This window comes from Danio aesculapii, chromosome 7 (assembly GCF_903798145.1).
Source record: "Danio aesculapii chromosome 7, fDanAes4.1, whole genome shotgun sequence".
Classification (NCBI taxonomy): domain Eukaryota; kingdom Metazoa; phylum Chordata; class Actinopteri; order Cypriniformes; family Danionidae; genus Danio; species Danio aesculapii.
In genome coordinates, this window is record NC_079441.1 from 757,152 (window position 1) to 772,814 (window position 15,663).

General features: G+C 41.6%; 1 protein-coding gene across 1 annotated transcript; it reads right to left on the reverse strand.

Moving 5' to 3' along the window:
• Nucleotides 1-2,536: 2,536 nt before the first annotated feature.
• On the reverse strand, nt 2,537-13,924 carry drap1 (DR1-associated protein 1 (negative cofactor 2 alpha)). The gene is made up of 7 exons (XM_056460845.1): nt 13,746-13,924; nt 13,037-13,109; nt 12,705-12,798; nt 11,339-11,458; nt 7,081-7,171; nt 4,638-4,729; nt 2,537-3,701 (listed from the first exon to the last, which is right to left on the reverse strand). The coding sequence occupies exons 1-7, from the start codon at nt 13,785-13,787 to the stop codon at nt 3,572-3,574; spliced, it is 642 nt and encodes a 213-aa protein (XP_056316820.1). The 5' UTR covers nt 13,788-13,924; the 3' UTR covers nt 2,537-3,571.
• Between the last annotated feature and the right edge of the window lie 1,739 nt (nt 13,925-15,663).

Sequence of the window (15,663 nt, forward strand, 5' to 3'; positions counted from 1 at the left end):
GCATATTTGCTAAAATGTTTCAGTATAAATTAGCTAGTTTTATTATGAAGGAACATGTTTGCTAACATGTTTCAGTATGAATGTTTTATTATGAATTAGCATGTTTGCTAGCATGTTTCTAGTATGAATTAGCTAGTTTTATTATGAATTAGCATGCTTTGTATTATGAATTAACAAAATATTAGTATGAATCAGCATGTTTGCTAGCATGCTTCTGTTATGAATTAGCTGTTTTTTGAATGTTGCTAGCATGTTTCTAGTTTCATGTTTCTTTTCAATACAAATTAGCATGTCTGCTAACATGTTTCTGCCACAAAATAACATGTTTGCTAGCATGTTTCTGGCATGAAATAACATTTGCTAGGATATTTCTCTAATGAATAAGCTTGTTTTGAGTATAAATTAACATGTTTTACACATTTCTATTGTGAACTAGCTAGTTTAAGTGTGATTTAACCTGTTTGCTAACATGTTTTTCTTATGAATTAGCTAGTTTTCAGTATAAATGAGCATGTTTCTAGTATGAATTAACATGTTAGCAAAATTCTAGTGTGAATGAGCAACATAGCATTAATTAGCATGTTCCTAGAATGAATTAGCATGTTTGCTAACATATCTAGTAACATGTTGTTAGCATGTTTCCATTATGAATCAGCATGTTGTTAACATGTCACCAGTATGAATTAACATCTTTACTAACCTATCTATTATGAATTAGCATGTTGTTAGCATGAATCTAGTATGAATTAGCAGTTTGTTATGCATGTAGTATTAATTAGCACATTCCTAACATGTTTTAGTATGAATTATTTTGTTGATATCTTTTGTTGAATTATTTTCTAGTATCAATTAGCCTGTTGTTAACATGTTTCTAACACAATCTAGCATGTGCTAGAACATTACTAGCAGATTTAACAAGTTAATAACATGAGTCAAATCACATGACAATAGGCTATTCTGAGGCAGAGACGGAAGTCTTATTTAGTCGTTGCTAGGGTGGTCTGTTTTGTTGCTAGGGAGTGGCTTAGCAGCAGCAGTGATGATTCTCCATTGGCTGATTGGGAGTATGAATGGCAGAAAGCAAACTCCATGTTTATATGACTATTATTTTTAGACATTTTCAGCCAAGAGAATCATCAGTGCAGCTGCCAAGCCACTCCCTAGCAACAAAACAGACTACCCTAGCAACTACGTAAGGGTTACTCACCGGCCACTTTATTAGGTACACCTGACCAACTGCTCATTAACACAAATTTCTAATCAGCCAATCACATGGCAGCAGCTCACTGCATTTAGGCATGTAGGCATGGTCAAGACGATCTGCTGCAGGTCAAAGCGAGCATCAGAATGGGGAAGAAAGGGGATTTAAGGGACTTTGAACGTGGCATGGTTGTTGCTGCCAGACGGGCTGCTCTGAGTATTTCAGAAACTGCTGATCTACTGGGATTTTCACGCACAACCATCTCTAGGGTTTACAGAGAATGGTCCGACAAAGAGGAAATATCCAGTGAGCGGCAGTTCTGTGAGCGCAAATGCCTTGTTGATGCCAGAGGTCAGAGGAGAATGGCCAAACTGGTTCCAGCTGATAGAAAGGCAACAGTAACTCAAATAAGCACTCGTTACAACCGAGGTCTGCAGAAGAGCATCTCTGAACACACAACACCTCCAACCTTGAGGCGGATGGGCTACAGCAGCAGAAGACCACGTGCCATGGATAACGCACCATGTCATAAAGCACCAATCATCTCAGACTGGTTTCTTGAACACGACAATGAGTTCACTGTACTCAAATGGCCTCCACAGTCACCAGAGCTCAATCCAATAGAGCACCTTTGGGATGTGGTGGAACGGGAGATTGGCATCATGGATGTGCAGCCGACAAATCTGCAGCAACTGTGTGATGCTATCATGTCAATATGGAGCAAAATCTCTGAGGAATATTTCCAGTAGCTTGTTGAATCTGACACCAAGGATTAAGGCAGATCTGAAGGCAAAAGGGGTCCGACCCGGTACTAGTGAAGTGTACGTAATAAAGTGGCCAGTGAGTATATCTTTGCCCCAGAAGATCATATTGACAAGAGTCGGCTCTTTTGACTCTGCTAATTTATACAGGCGACATGCTAATTTAATAATTTACTAATCAGTCAATAGCATAGTAATGCTTTAACATTGAAAACAGCATCTTTATAAATGCAATCATGACTAATTAATATTAATAAAACAGTAAATAATGTGATATAAACATGTTTAATAGAGAAATGCATCACTAATAAGTATTAATAACGCTTATAAGAGTAGCTATAACTGTCATTATAACGCATCACAATGTCCCTTATAAATGTACATTTATAGAATGATTATAAATAATTAGACAAGAGTTACAGTTCATTATGAGCACGAGCTTCCCAAAACAGTTCTGAAATAACACACACACACACACACACACACACACACACACACACACACACACACACACACACACACACACAGGCCAGACAGTGTGTGAGCTGGAGTGAAGCACGGCGAGAGAGTGGCGTACTGAAACCTCAAAGTTTATTTCACTCATACAAAAAAAACCAGGAGAAAAGTTAAAAGCGAACAGACCTTCGCTCTCCACTTCACAGCAAACATTAAAAGAGTCTAAAAGGATAAAAAAAACAAGGAGAGAAACAGAAACGGATGTTCACAGACCACCAAAGCATTAAAACGACTAAACCAAAGCGAGTCTGCAGGCCAAATAAAAGAGGGAGTAATTAAAAAGAGCAGCGCTGACCCACTGCAGACAGCACCTTCCTACCTGGAGCTTCAGCCTCGTGTCCAGTCCAAACATACTGAAACCAGGACGCATCAGGAATACCAGAATCAATGAGTCAAACTGAGGTGAGTCTTCATTAAAACAAGCTCAATAATCTGACAATGAGGGAAGCAGGATCATCTGCTGTCGAAATGAGAACTGATTGGGTTGCTTCCCTCGCTGTCAGATTATTGAGCTTGCTTTAAGTGAAGACTCACCTCAGTTTGACTCACTATGTCTGACAACAAGAGGATATCATGTCCAGAACACACTTCCTGATTTCAGTGTGTGTAGATGTTTGGACTAGAAATGAGACGACACTAAATAAGAGCGCGGTGTTGTGCAGTGTGACGCTACACACACTGAAGAGACCAGCTTTAATTGTAAAACTAGCTTAAAAAGGACAAAAACCAGATCATCATCATCATCATCATCATCATGACCAAAGCAAACAGCAGAACCACAGCTCCGCATTTCCCAGACAAACCCAACTAAAGCAGCATCTCTCCTGCTGAAATGAAGAAGAGGACGAGCGGAGTGATGCCCAGACACAAAACATACACACCTACAGCCCGACACACTCCTGGGGTCCGTTCCCAAAACAAAACTACTGATAAAACGAGGAGGAGAGGAAGAGGAGAGGAAGAGGAGACAATAAAAGAAGATTAAAAGAAACTTAAAAAGGGTCTGCTGGACACGCCGAGCTGCTCTCGCTTCTGTCCACCGCAGAGCACCAGCAGAGGAGGAGGAGGAGGAGGGGAAGAGGAAGGGGAGGGGCTAGGAGTCGTAGTCTTCATCATCGTCCTCCTCCTCGGCGGCTGGCGGAGCGACTGCAGGCGGCAGGAGACTCACTGACACTGGAGGAGGAGTTATTACAGAGGAGACCTGCGGAGACGACACGCCCACACTGAGAGAGAGAGAGAGAGAGAGAGAGAGAGAGAGAGACAGAGAGACAGAGAGAGAGAGACAGAGAGACAGAGAGAGAGAGAGAGAGAGAGAGAGAGAGAGAGAGAGAGACAGAGAGAGAGAGAGAGAGAGAGAGAGAGAGAGAGAGACAGAGAGAGAGAGAGAGAGAGAGAGAGACAGAGAGAGAGAGAGAGAGAGAGAGAGAGAGAGAGAGAGAGAGAGAGAGAGAGAGAGAGAGAGAGAGAGAGAGAGAGAGAGAGAGAGAGAGAGAGAGAGAGACAGAGACAGAGACAGAGACAGAGACAGAGACAGAGACAGAGAGAGAGAGAGAGAGAGAGAGAGAGAGAGAGAGAGAGAGAGAAAGAGAGAGAGAGAAAGAGAGACAGAGAGAGAAAGAGAGAGAGAGAGAAAGAGAGAGAGAGAAAGAGAGAGTGAGAGAGAGAGTGAGAGAGAGAGAGAGAGAGAGAGTGAGAGAGAGAGAGAGAGAGAGAGAGAGAGAGAGAGAGAGTGAGAGAGAGAGAGAGAGAGAGAGAGAGAGAGAAAGAGAGAGAGAGAGAGAGAGAGAGAGAGAGAGAGAGAGAGAGAGAGAGAGAGAGAGAAAGAGAGAGAGAGAGAGAAACACGAGGTTATTATAGAACACACATTACTAGGCCTGTCTTATTGCAATTATTCAAAAAATTACACACACACACACACACACACACACACACACACACACACACACACAGAAATGCAGAAGTTTCTTCTTTCTATGCGGCGTGCCTTATTAAATTCCACAACACTCTCACCAGTCTTTACTCCTTATTTGCGTCTAATACCCCAGTTTGTCACGGGGGCATGAATGAAATGTTCATGAGTTAAAGTGAAACTGCCGAACTGCAGTTAAAGTTTACCCAAAACTAGTGTGTGTGTGTGTGTGTGTGTGTGCGTGTTGTACCTGTGGTAGTACGGCGCAGGTTGTGTGTGTGTGCTGGTGCGGGATGCGTCCTCATCCTCTTCTCCTTCTGTCTCACTGTCCTCTGAATCATCCTGAACACAAAACATCACAACCATCACACACACACATACCTCATTAACACTTAACCAGCACACACACACACTTCATCAACACACTCAACCAGCTCAATGTTTACTGCAGACAGACACACTTCACTACATCCCAATAGACACTGGGCATTTATTATGCAAGACATTTTTTACTAGTGCTGGGCAAAAATCCCTCATGATTAATCACATCCTGAATAAAACTGTGTTTTGACATACATACATTGACATATAAATGTACACATACATACATATTTATTTATTTATTGTTGTTGGGAAAACATTTTCTATGCATATATTTGACTTTGGCATGCTAATATAACTTGATTTAGACTGTGTTATGTCCACATGCCTCCTCATTCATTTCACTTTGTGTATGAACTTGCTTAATGAGCATGAGCAAATGGGTCATGGATTCAGTGTCGCATTGCAATTAGTTTTTATTTCACTTGACTTTTCAGGGCTCAACACTAAAGATTTACCAAATATATCTCTGACCACACCTAAAATAAATAAATAATTATTTCTTAGTCACAAATGTTAAATAACATGTCAAAGCAAATATAAATTGTCAAGTGAAATAAAGCTGTGTACATGCTCTTTATTCAACAAAACCGTTCTTAAAACTAAAAATAATTATAGCCATGCATCTAAAACTACGCACAGTAGTCTGTCCAGGCTAAAGGTCTCTCAGATCACCAGTTAACTACACACACATGGGAAGTTAATCTCCTAATAAAGCAATGTTATTGTAAAAATGATACCATGTTAACTAAAATAACCCTGAGCAAAAGAGAGCAGGTGAAAAACATACTGTGTGTGATACTGGAAGGATGATCACGAGCACACAGGTAACATTAGGACCATCATCTGTTCTGTTCAAAGAATAGTTAAAGCTAAACAAAAGGACAGATTTTAAAAACATCCGGGAGCGCACATGCTTTTTAAACAGTCGCGCGCATCGCATCAGCTGTGCATGTGAGTGATCATCCTCTCATTCGGTATTCACCGCTTTTCTTTTGTTCACGCGAACACTATTTGTCATGCTGCTTCTTGATTCTAAGGTGACATTTGCACAAATATTGGGCCATCATTACTGTTGAACCCTGCTTTTAAGAAAACCACAATCAGTGGTTACCCAAAATGGCTAGTGAGAGAGTCTGTCTAACCCGCCACAGCTGAAATCTACCCGCATTTGGTGGGTTGGCAGGTGTTAATGTAAAGCCCTGAATATAAATGTTTCTCATGTCATATTTTTCACATCCATACAGATTTTCATATACTGTGTGTTATTAGCCCCCTTTGCATTTTTTTGTTTATTTTTTTTTATATTTCCCGAATGATGTTTCTCAGATTGAGGAAATGTTCACAGTATGTCTGATAATATTTGTTCTTCTGGAGAAAGTCTTATTTGTTTTATTTCAGCTAGAATAAAAGCAGATTTTAATATTTTAAACACCATTTAAAGGTCAATATTATTAGCCCCCTTAAGCTATATTTGTTTTCAATACTCTCCAGAACAATGACTTGCTTAATTACCCTAACTTTACCCTAATTACCCTAGTTAAGCCTTTAAAGGGCCACAAAACCCCCGTTTCAGCAGGGTGTTTTCACACCTGGAAAAAGTCAGGAAAGTGGGCGTGTCCAGCTCTGTTTAGGGGGAGTGTCGGAGGAGGGAAAGAGGGAAGGTGCATAAAAATTTGCATAAAAATGGGAGTTTCAATTTGGGCACGCGCTGATTTTCACAGAGGCAAAACAAACACACAGATGCAGAGGAGAAGGAGAGTGACTGTGTTTACATGGTCATCAGTAATCCAATTATTAGACAAATGAGTAAATGGTGGACTTAAACTGCAGTTTCATTCAGGAATTACCGCACGGCGAATGAGAGAAAAAGAAATCTGCTCTCTGTTAAACAGAAATTGGGGGAAATTATAAACAGGGGGGCTAATAATTCTGACTTCAACTGTACATAATAAATATATAATACACCCACATATACACATTTCTTTTGTCAAAACAAACTTTTCTTTTGGATGCGATTTTACCTATGGGAATGGTGTGTTTGGAGTGTAGGGACTGGGCTTGTTTTGGGGCTAGTTCTGCTTTGAATATCTGGCAGTACGAGGCAAGTCAAAAACAAACGTTGAAAGCTTTGGATGTTTCTATCTTCCAAATATAGATCGACACCATTTTGGAGCACATTAGCTTACAGGGGTCCTAACATACTGATACTACCATCTAATAAACTTTATTTTATTTCCCAGCGAGTTTAAAGGGACAGCTCCCCAAGTGCATTGTGGGATCTGTAGTGTGATTAGTGTGCGCTGCAGTACCTCCTGCTCTGATTCGGTTCCTGAGAGCTTCTTGTCTTTCCCCTTCGCTCCAGCGCCGCCGTTCTTACGGCCCGATCCCGGCTTACGGCCTCTGAACACACACAGACAGACACAGATTTAACACACACCGCAGCATCTCTGAGCAAACACTGAAACATCATCAGAACACCCCGACACACAACACACTCATAACATGGAATAAAGGAGAACACAATAGTTCAGGATCTAGTCTTTAAATGGTCTATTATTCGTGCTGGTCCAGTGTTTTACAGCTAACGCACGTTTTATTTGACTTCATATAATGACTAAGTAACGAGTAAAGTAATGCAGGGCAGCACGGTGGCGCAGTGGGTAGCACGTTCACCTCACAGCAAGAAGGTCGCTGGTTCAAGCCTTGGCTAGGTCAACTGGCGTTTCTGTGTGGAGTTTGCATGTTCTCCCCGTGTTGGGGTGGGTTTCCTCCGGGTGCTCCGGCTTCCCCCACAAGTCTAAACACATGCGCTATAGGTTAATTTGGTAGGCTAAATTGTCCATAGTGAATGTGTATGGATGTTTCCCAGTGATGGGTTGCAGATCGAAGGGCATCCGCTGTGTAAAACACATGCTGGATAAATTGGCGGTTCATTCAGCTGTGGCGACCCCAGATTAGCAAAGGGATTAAGCTGAAAAGAAAATGAATGAATGAATGAAGTAATGTATTACTGTGAAGGGTCATGAATGGAGTGGGCGTGGCCAGCAGAGCAGGGGGAAAGACAAATAATTAATAAATAAATAAAAATCCGACAGAAACCGCGAGTCGCCGCATGATTTTATAGTTTACAGAGTTAAAATGCAAATAAATAAACAGTAATTTAATGTCCTGCTACATATACGACAGGCGTAATTTCAGATAATGTAAACGCAGATCCACAGTTCATATATCATTAAAGAGAATCAGGTTTAAACACTATACATGGAGGACTTCTCTCCTCCTCAATCTCCGGGTCTGAATGCAGACAATCACAGTGGAGCAGTGCAGCGGGTCTCTTTCCCTCTCTGTAGCGGTGTTCTGGAGGATTTTAAACCTGTGTGAACACAGCAGCACAGATACAGGCCATGTGTCTGAATGGTAATCAACTGATATAAGACAAAGTCTGCCATTCTCCAATTCTCGTACAGCTCTCCTGACAAAAACCGGCCCAGACAGAATCACGGGGAAAAACATGCAACAAACCCTGTGGATCATGGACACAAACACACATGACCGTTCATGAACAGCTAAATACTGCGTGCCGTGCACAGACGCGGTCTCACAGCTTGGCGGGTCTGGCATCAGAAAGCATGTGCAGTCATGAATAATTAAGAAGCATTAAAGAAGTGCAAAGTAACTATCTCAATTCAGGGATGTTGATAATACTTGCACATTTTGTAATGTACATGAGGAAGACTTATCTTTTCTAACTAACTGTGAAGTCTCTCTTAAATTTGGGAATGATGTTAGTGTGTAAATGATGTTAGTGATGTGTTATTTGAACAAAGAAATGTTGATTACAGGAAACCCTGTGTAATGCAGTACTTTCAGAATTTTCTCTAACACTGTTTACACAGGGGTTAATGCTGGCAGCGCTGCATCATTCAGTCTGTGCGCTGCAGGAGTGTGTGGCGCCCTCTAGTGGAGCTGGAGACCACACTGTGATTTTTACTTTACAGCTTCTGTCGAAATTAATAGGGTATATGCCGAAGTATGCTAAAGGACTTTTCATTTGGCAGTAATCTGGGCTGTTACTGAACTGTATGCTGTTGCACAATCAGTATGTTTATGGTCTGTTTTCAGCGATCTCCACTGGCTGAGTGATATCTGATATAAAGTGGGTCTCAGATTATACAAGAAGCACTGCATTACATTACATTTCCTCGCCATGTCTTTATAATATGAACATTTATTTTACCTCAGTATAATCAATGGAGCTTCTGCGCTAGCCTCCCGATTCTGAGGGGCGCGTGTGAGTAAACGGCTTTTCATCTCGTTTTTTACTTGAGCAACTAAATGAATGCCAAAGTCTGTTTAACGGATTGTATGTTAATTACATTACAACATCCAGCTGTAAAAGGGACTGTATAACATGGAAAAAAGCTCACAATAACAGGTCACCGGATGTTTATCAGTATGAAGAAACTCTAGCTCCACATATACTGTATTATTGCTGAAACACATTCAGTGAAGTGATGCTGATCATCATCATATTAACATGCGCGCAAGTCAGCGAACTGATTGAATTAAAGCTTTAAATGGGTGATATAGCTAGTCAGATCTGGGAAATCCTAATCTATTCAGCATTTTAGGAGTTTTACCAACATGTGAAAGAAATATTGTAAAAATAAAAAGTTTTAAAGTCGTATTAGGGTTTCACCGCCCTCCAGTGTTATTATTTGTTGTTTATTTGAACAATTGTCTATTATTAACCTTTTTAAAACTAAAATAATAAAAGCCCTGTGTTTATACTTACAATAAATGTTGTTATCATTACTGTTATGAACTCTGTCATGTATTATTCGTCACTGTGTGTGCTGTTGGGTCGTTTTCATCCACTCTGGGCTGATTTGGCCTCATGTGTCTCTGTGCTTCAGCAAATGTGCTCATTTCTGCTGATAAATCTGATTTTGACACATATTTTGGGAAAATGTTGAAGAACTCATCAACACACTCTGTTCAGATGGACTCCTCTTTGGTGATGTTGGTGCTGTTTTTGCCCCATTTACCTCCATTATGATCATTTCATATTAAAAAACCGATTACTACACATTTGATGTAATTTAGCTCACATGAATAATTGAATATTAATCAGATGATGTCATCACGCTGCTGTGCCGTCAGCCAATCACTGCATTGCTGATCATGATTTGGAGGATCGATAGATCTGTCCTTCACAACACACACAGATGTCAGATGGGACGATAACAGTGTTCAAGTATACCGCGGTTAGGAAAACTCAAGGTTTTAAAACCCTCTAAATGTTCTGTAATACCGTTCCTAATGTGTGTGTAAGATATTTTAATTCCTTTTGTTTTATTAGGACAGCAGTATCTCCAGCAGAAAAGACCTCCAAAGATACATTTATATTGTAAATAAATCAGTGTTTTTAACCTAATGAAGCCAGCAGAAGATAAAGATTCATTTTCATTATATAGTCTGAGATGTTCACTGCTACAATATATTATTAATCTTTCATAAAGAAGAATGTCCTGTGTTCAAAGGGGGAAAAGTGTCCGTTTCTTACCCAGATATTAAACAGAACATATTTTAGAGCAGTCATCACAATACTGAGATATTTTAGCCAAGGTTATCATACCTTCAGAATCTCATACTGGCCCACGCCTAATCTCAGATCAGCTCATCACACATTTCATCTGATTCATGAACTTGTTTGAAGAACCAAATAAGCCAGAGATCAGTTATCAAGATTAACAGATCCAGGATCTGCCAAATCAACGTTTACACTGAGTTCAGACTGCAGGATTTTCAAAGTAGTGGTGTCACAGACGTGTTCACACTGCATGACTATCTGGAGTAGCGTTCTGTCAGTGCTGTGTTTACACTGTATAGATGGATCAGCGACAGGATCTCACACTGCGTGACTTTACAATAGGAAGAATCTACATCTCACAACCAAACACACGTCAGAAGTGAGATGGAAACAACGGAGATGTTGTTATCCACTACATGATGAGGAAGAAGCCTTTAGTGGGCTAGAAATGGACTGATATTGCTCAGCTGGGTTTAAAGGGAATTAGCAATCTCTTCTCGACTATTCTCTTTGTTGACCAGGTTGTGGTATTGCTCAGAGGACACGTGAAACAGACACTGGTGCTCCTGACTAGTTCTTGGGTCCAAATAAACCGATAATGAGCACTAACGTCTCCCTCACACTCCCGCTGGCCTGCAGGTACACACACTAGCGGATGCTGCTCTCTCATTGGCTGCAGGTGATCGCTGATGTTATTTTCAGGCAGAACTCATTCACACGGCATGATTTGGATCACCGACAGCTCCAGATATTCAGCACACCAAATACCTCACCGGTGTCAGAGACTCATGGCTGATTCTCTCAGAGGGCCTCTGTGATATGGTTCACACTGTGTGTCTGTTCCTCACGGGGACGAGCTCTGATTCACCTGTGATGTCAGCCATTTGTCGGAGAGTCAAAACAGGCTGAAATCATGCAGTCTGAACTCAGCATTGAGCAGTGAGTGTGTGTGTGTGTGTGTGTGTGTGTGTGACCTGCGGGGGATCTTCTCTCCTTCAGTGTGGTTCTCCTCTCCGTCTCCCTGCATGTCAGGAACCGTCGCCACCAGATCCTTCAGGAAGTCAAACTGCTGCTCCAGCTCAATGCACTGCTTACTGCACACACACACACACACACACACACACACACACACACACACACACACACACACACCAGCTCTACAGAAAGTTGTGTATAGTGATGTACAGGTGTGATGTGTAGTGTTGTCATACAGGTATGTAGTGTTGTGTAGTGTAGTCGTACAGGTGTGATGTGTAGTGTTGTCATACAGGTGTGTAGTGTTGTGTAGTGTAGTCGTACAGGTGTGATGTGTAGTGTTGTCATACAGGTGTGTAGTGTTGTGTAGTGTAGTCGTACAGGTGTGATGTGTAGTGTTGTCATACAGGTGTGTAGTGTTGTGTAGTGTAGTCGTACAGGTGTGATGTGTAGTGTTGTCATACAGGTGTGTAGTGTTGTGTAGTGTAGTCGTACAGGTGTGATGTGTAGTGTTGTCATACAGGTGTGTAGTGTTGTGTAGTGTAGTCGTACAGGTGTGTAGTGTTGTGTAGTGTGGTCATACAGGTGTGTAGTGTTGTGTAGTGTAGTCGTACAGGTGTGTAGTGTTGTGTGGTCATACAGGTGTGTAGTGTTGTGTAGTGTAGTCGTACAGGTGTGTAGTGTTGTGTAGTGTGGTCATACAGGTGTGATGTGTAGTGTTGTCATACAGGTATGTAGTGTTGTGTAGTGTAGTCGTACAGGTGTGATGTGTAGTGTTGTCATACAGGTGTGTAGTGTTGTGTAGTGTAGTCGTACAGGTGTGATGTGTAGTGTTGTCATACAGGTGTGTAGTGTTGTGTAGTGTAGTCGTACAGGTGTGTAGTGTTGTGTAGTGTGGTCATACAGGTGTGTAGTGTTGTGTAGTGTAGTCGTACAGGTGTGTAGTGTTGTGTGGTCATACAGGTGTGTAGTGTTGTGTAGTGTAGTCGTACAGGTGTGTAGTGTTGTGTAGTGTGGTCATACAGGTGTGATGTGTAGTGTTGTCATACAGGTATGTAGTGTTGTGTAGTGTAGTCGTACAGGTGTGTAGTGTTGTGTAGTGTTGTCATACAGGTGTGATGTGTAGTGTTGTCATACAGGTGTGTAGTGTTGTGTAGTGTGGTTGTACAGGTGTGTAGTGTAGTCGTACAGGTGTGATGTGTAGTGTTGTCATACAGGTGTGTAGTGTTGTGTAGTGTAGTCGTATAGGTGTGTAGTGTTGTGTAGTGTTGTCATACAGGTGTGTAGTGTTGTGTAGTGTTGTCATACAGGTGTGTTGTGTAGTGTTGTCATACAGGTGTGTAGTGTTGTGTAGTGTGGTCGTACAGGTGTGATGTGGTCATGGTCTTGGCGTTGCGGGACTGAGTGACGTCACAGGCTTTGGTCAGCAGAGACTCCAGGAAGAGTTCCAGAGCACGAGCTCAGCAGCAGTCAAGGAGAACACACATACACACACACACACACTCACGCACACACGCTTGCATGTACATGCTCACTTGCACACACACAAACAAACACACACACACACACACACACCAAGACACAGACACACACAAACACTCGCACACATGCAGACAAACACACGTTTCTGCACTCAAACTACACTCAGGGGTGTGTGTGTGTGTGTGTGTGTTTTGTTTGCGCTGTGTAAAGGATACAGATGATGACAGGAACTGCAGCCGCCACTTTTCCGATTTCTTCATCAGTCTGCATAATCTTCTTTATTCTGGCCTGCAGAACACACACACACACACACACACACACACACACACACACACACACACACACACACACATCAGTTTTCCAGTCCTGTTAGTGAGTGTGTGCATGTGCTTGTGTGAGAATGTCTGTGTGTGTATCAAAGCTTCATCTCTGTGTGAAAACTGAAACACACACACACACACCGCAGGCCAGTCAGGCGTGATACACACATGCAAAACACACACTCTGAGGGTCTGGCGGCACTCGGATGTCAACAAAAGCACATGTTTGCGCTCCTCTGACACACACACACACACACACAAGCCGGATTCAGTGGTGTGTACTCGGTGTGAACGCGGATCAGCGTGACCCACACACCAGCAGCTTCAGCAAACAGCGTTAAAAGATCACAACACACACACATAAACACACATAGAGAGAGAGGCTAGCTAGCATTCATGCTAATCCTCTCAGATCTGCTCATTAGCCGGGTGTGTGTGTGTAGTTGTGGTCCTAGAGTCGTAAACTGATAGTGTGTGAGAGAGATTACACCAAATTGAAGCGGATAATGCCGCACACACACTCTCCGCGGGATTAGCATTGAGCTAACGGTAGTTCCTCCGGTGCTCGGGCCCGGTGTGTGTGATGGAGACCCCGGGCACTCACCGGCGGGAATCTGGCGTTGTATTTCTTCTTCTTGCTCGGCATCTCGGCGCTGGAGCGGCGGCGGCGCTCGCCCGGTCCCTCAGTCTGAGTCAAAGTCCAGAAGAAACCGCAGAAACTCGCTCGATCCCCGGTAAAGCGCCTTCACCGATCGCCGCCCGCGCCGTCTGCGATTTTTATCGTCGTTTTACGGTGATTCTGCGGGATTTCTGCCGCGCGGGCTCTCGCCGCTTTACGGTAATGTCTAGAGGAGATACAGCTGCGGATACACCGGACAGCATGTTTACATTACTGAGAGTTGGGTTTTGGGTTGGGGAGACGTCAATAAAATTCAATTGAATGGCTAATTTAATAAACTATAAGAGCAATACTTGATATATTAATATTTTTTTTATTATTCTGAGGGTTGGGTTAGGAGTTAATACAACACAATTGAATGTGTAATTTGATAAATAATATGAATAATGCTGGCCATGACTACTGTTTTACAGTACCGTGGGGGTTCGGGTAGGGGTAAATTAATAAATAATAATAAATAATTCTCGTTAACTTCCGTCCGCGGCTGTATCCCTTCTTGCTTTACAGTGAGCTTTCTTCCTCTGAGTGTTTGGGTTGCCAGGTTTTGCAAAAACACTACGCGAACATATAGCCCAAAAGGAAAGAAGTGTTTATTTATTTAATTATTTATTTATATTTTATTTATTTATTTATTTTGCATTATAACACAATTACAAAAAGTCAAAATTCGATTAACAACTTTCATCTACATTTATAGAACAAAGTACAAATAATAGTCAAAACATTAAAATAATAACACAAATAAATACACTTAAACCATAGAATAGACACACAAACACAACTAAAAGAGAGATAAAAATACATTTACACTACCGGCTCTTCTATTAATGACATTTTTCAATAAATTAAATAGTCTTCTTCCACATTTTGATTTTAGCAACTTTAAAGATTTACAGAATACCCAAAATTCCATTTGAATAAATTAAAACAGGGGTTTTGTTTTGAGGGTTTTGTTTATGAATCTAAAATTTCTCCAAAATTAGAATATTGTTCAATACAAAATTAATATTAACCACCAACTATTCCAGCATAAGTTTTACACAGCAGATGCCCTTCCAGCTGCAACCCTGTACTGGGAAACACCCAAACACACACACACATTCACACACACACACACACACAACGGCCAGTTTAGTTGATCAATTCCCCTATAGCGCATGTGTTTGGACTGTGGGGGAAACCAGAGCATATCTTAATTTTATTACAGGTTAGTTTTACATGCGCGTCACAGCAAGAAGGTCTCTGGTTTGAGTCTCAGCTGGGTCAGTTGGTGTTTCTGTGTGGAGTTTGCATGTTCTCCCCGTGTTGGCGTGGGTTTCCTCCGGGTGCTTCGGTTTCCCCCACAGTCCAAACACATGCGCTATAGGGGAACTGATGAACTAAATTGACCGTAGTGTATGAGTGTGTGTGTGTGTGAATAAGTGTGTATGGGTGTTTCCCAGTACTAGGTTGCAGCTGGAAGGACATCTGGTGTGTAAAACATATGGTGGAATAGTTGGCTGTTCTTTCCGCTGTGGCCACCCCTGATGAATAAAGGGACTAAGCCGAAGGAAAGTGAATGAGTGAAGACACAATATTGTTATTATTATTATTAAGTCCAAATTATTTTCTAAGTGATATTCTTAAAGTGATTATCCCATACTGAAATGTTGCAGGACAACGAATCAAACCTCGGAGAGCTGCATAATCACATCTTTACCATCAAATAAGATCTCTTTTTTAAATATTAGTTGTTTAGATTGTTTAGAAAACTCAACTTCTCTAAACATTCAGTATAAGAAAGTAAATATCGTTCATCATTTAGCAGCTGTGAGGCCATTAGCATACACTGTAAAACCCAAAA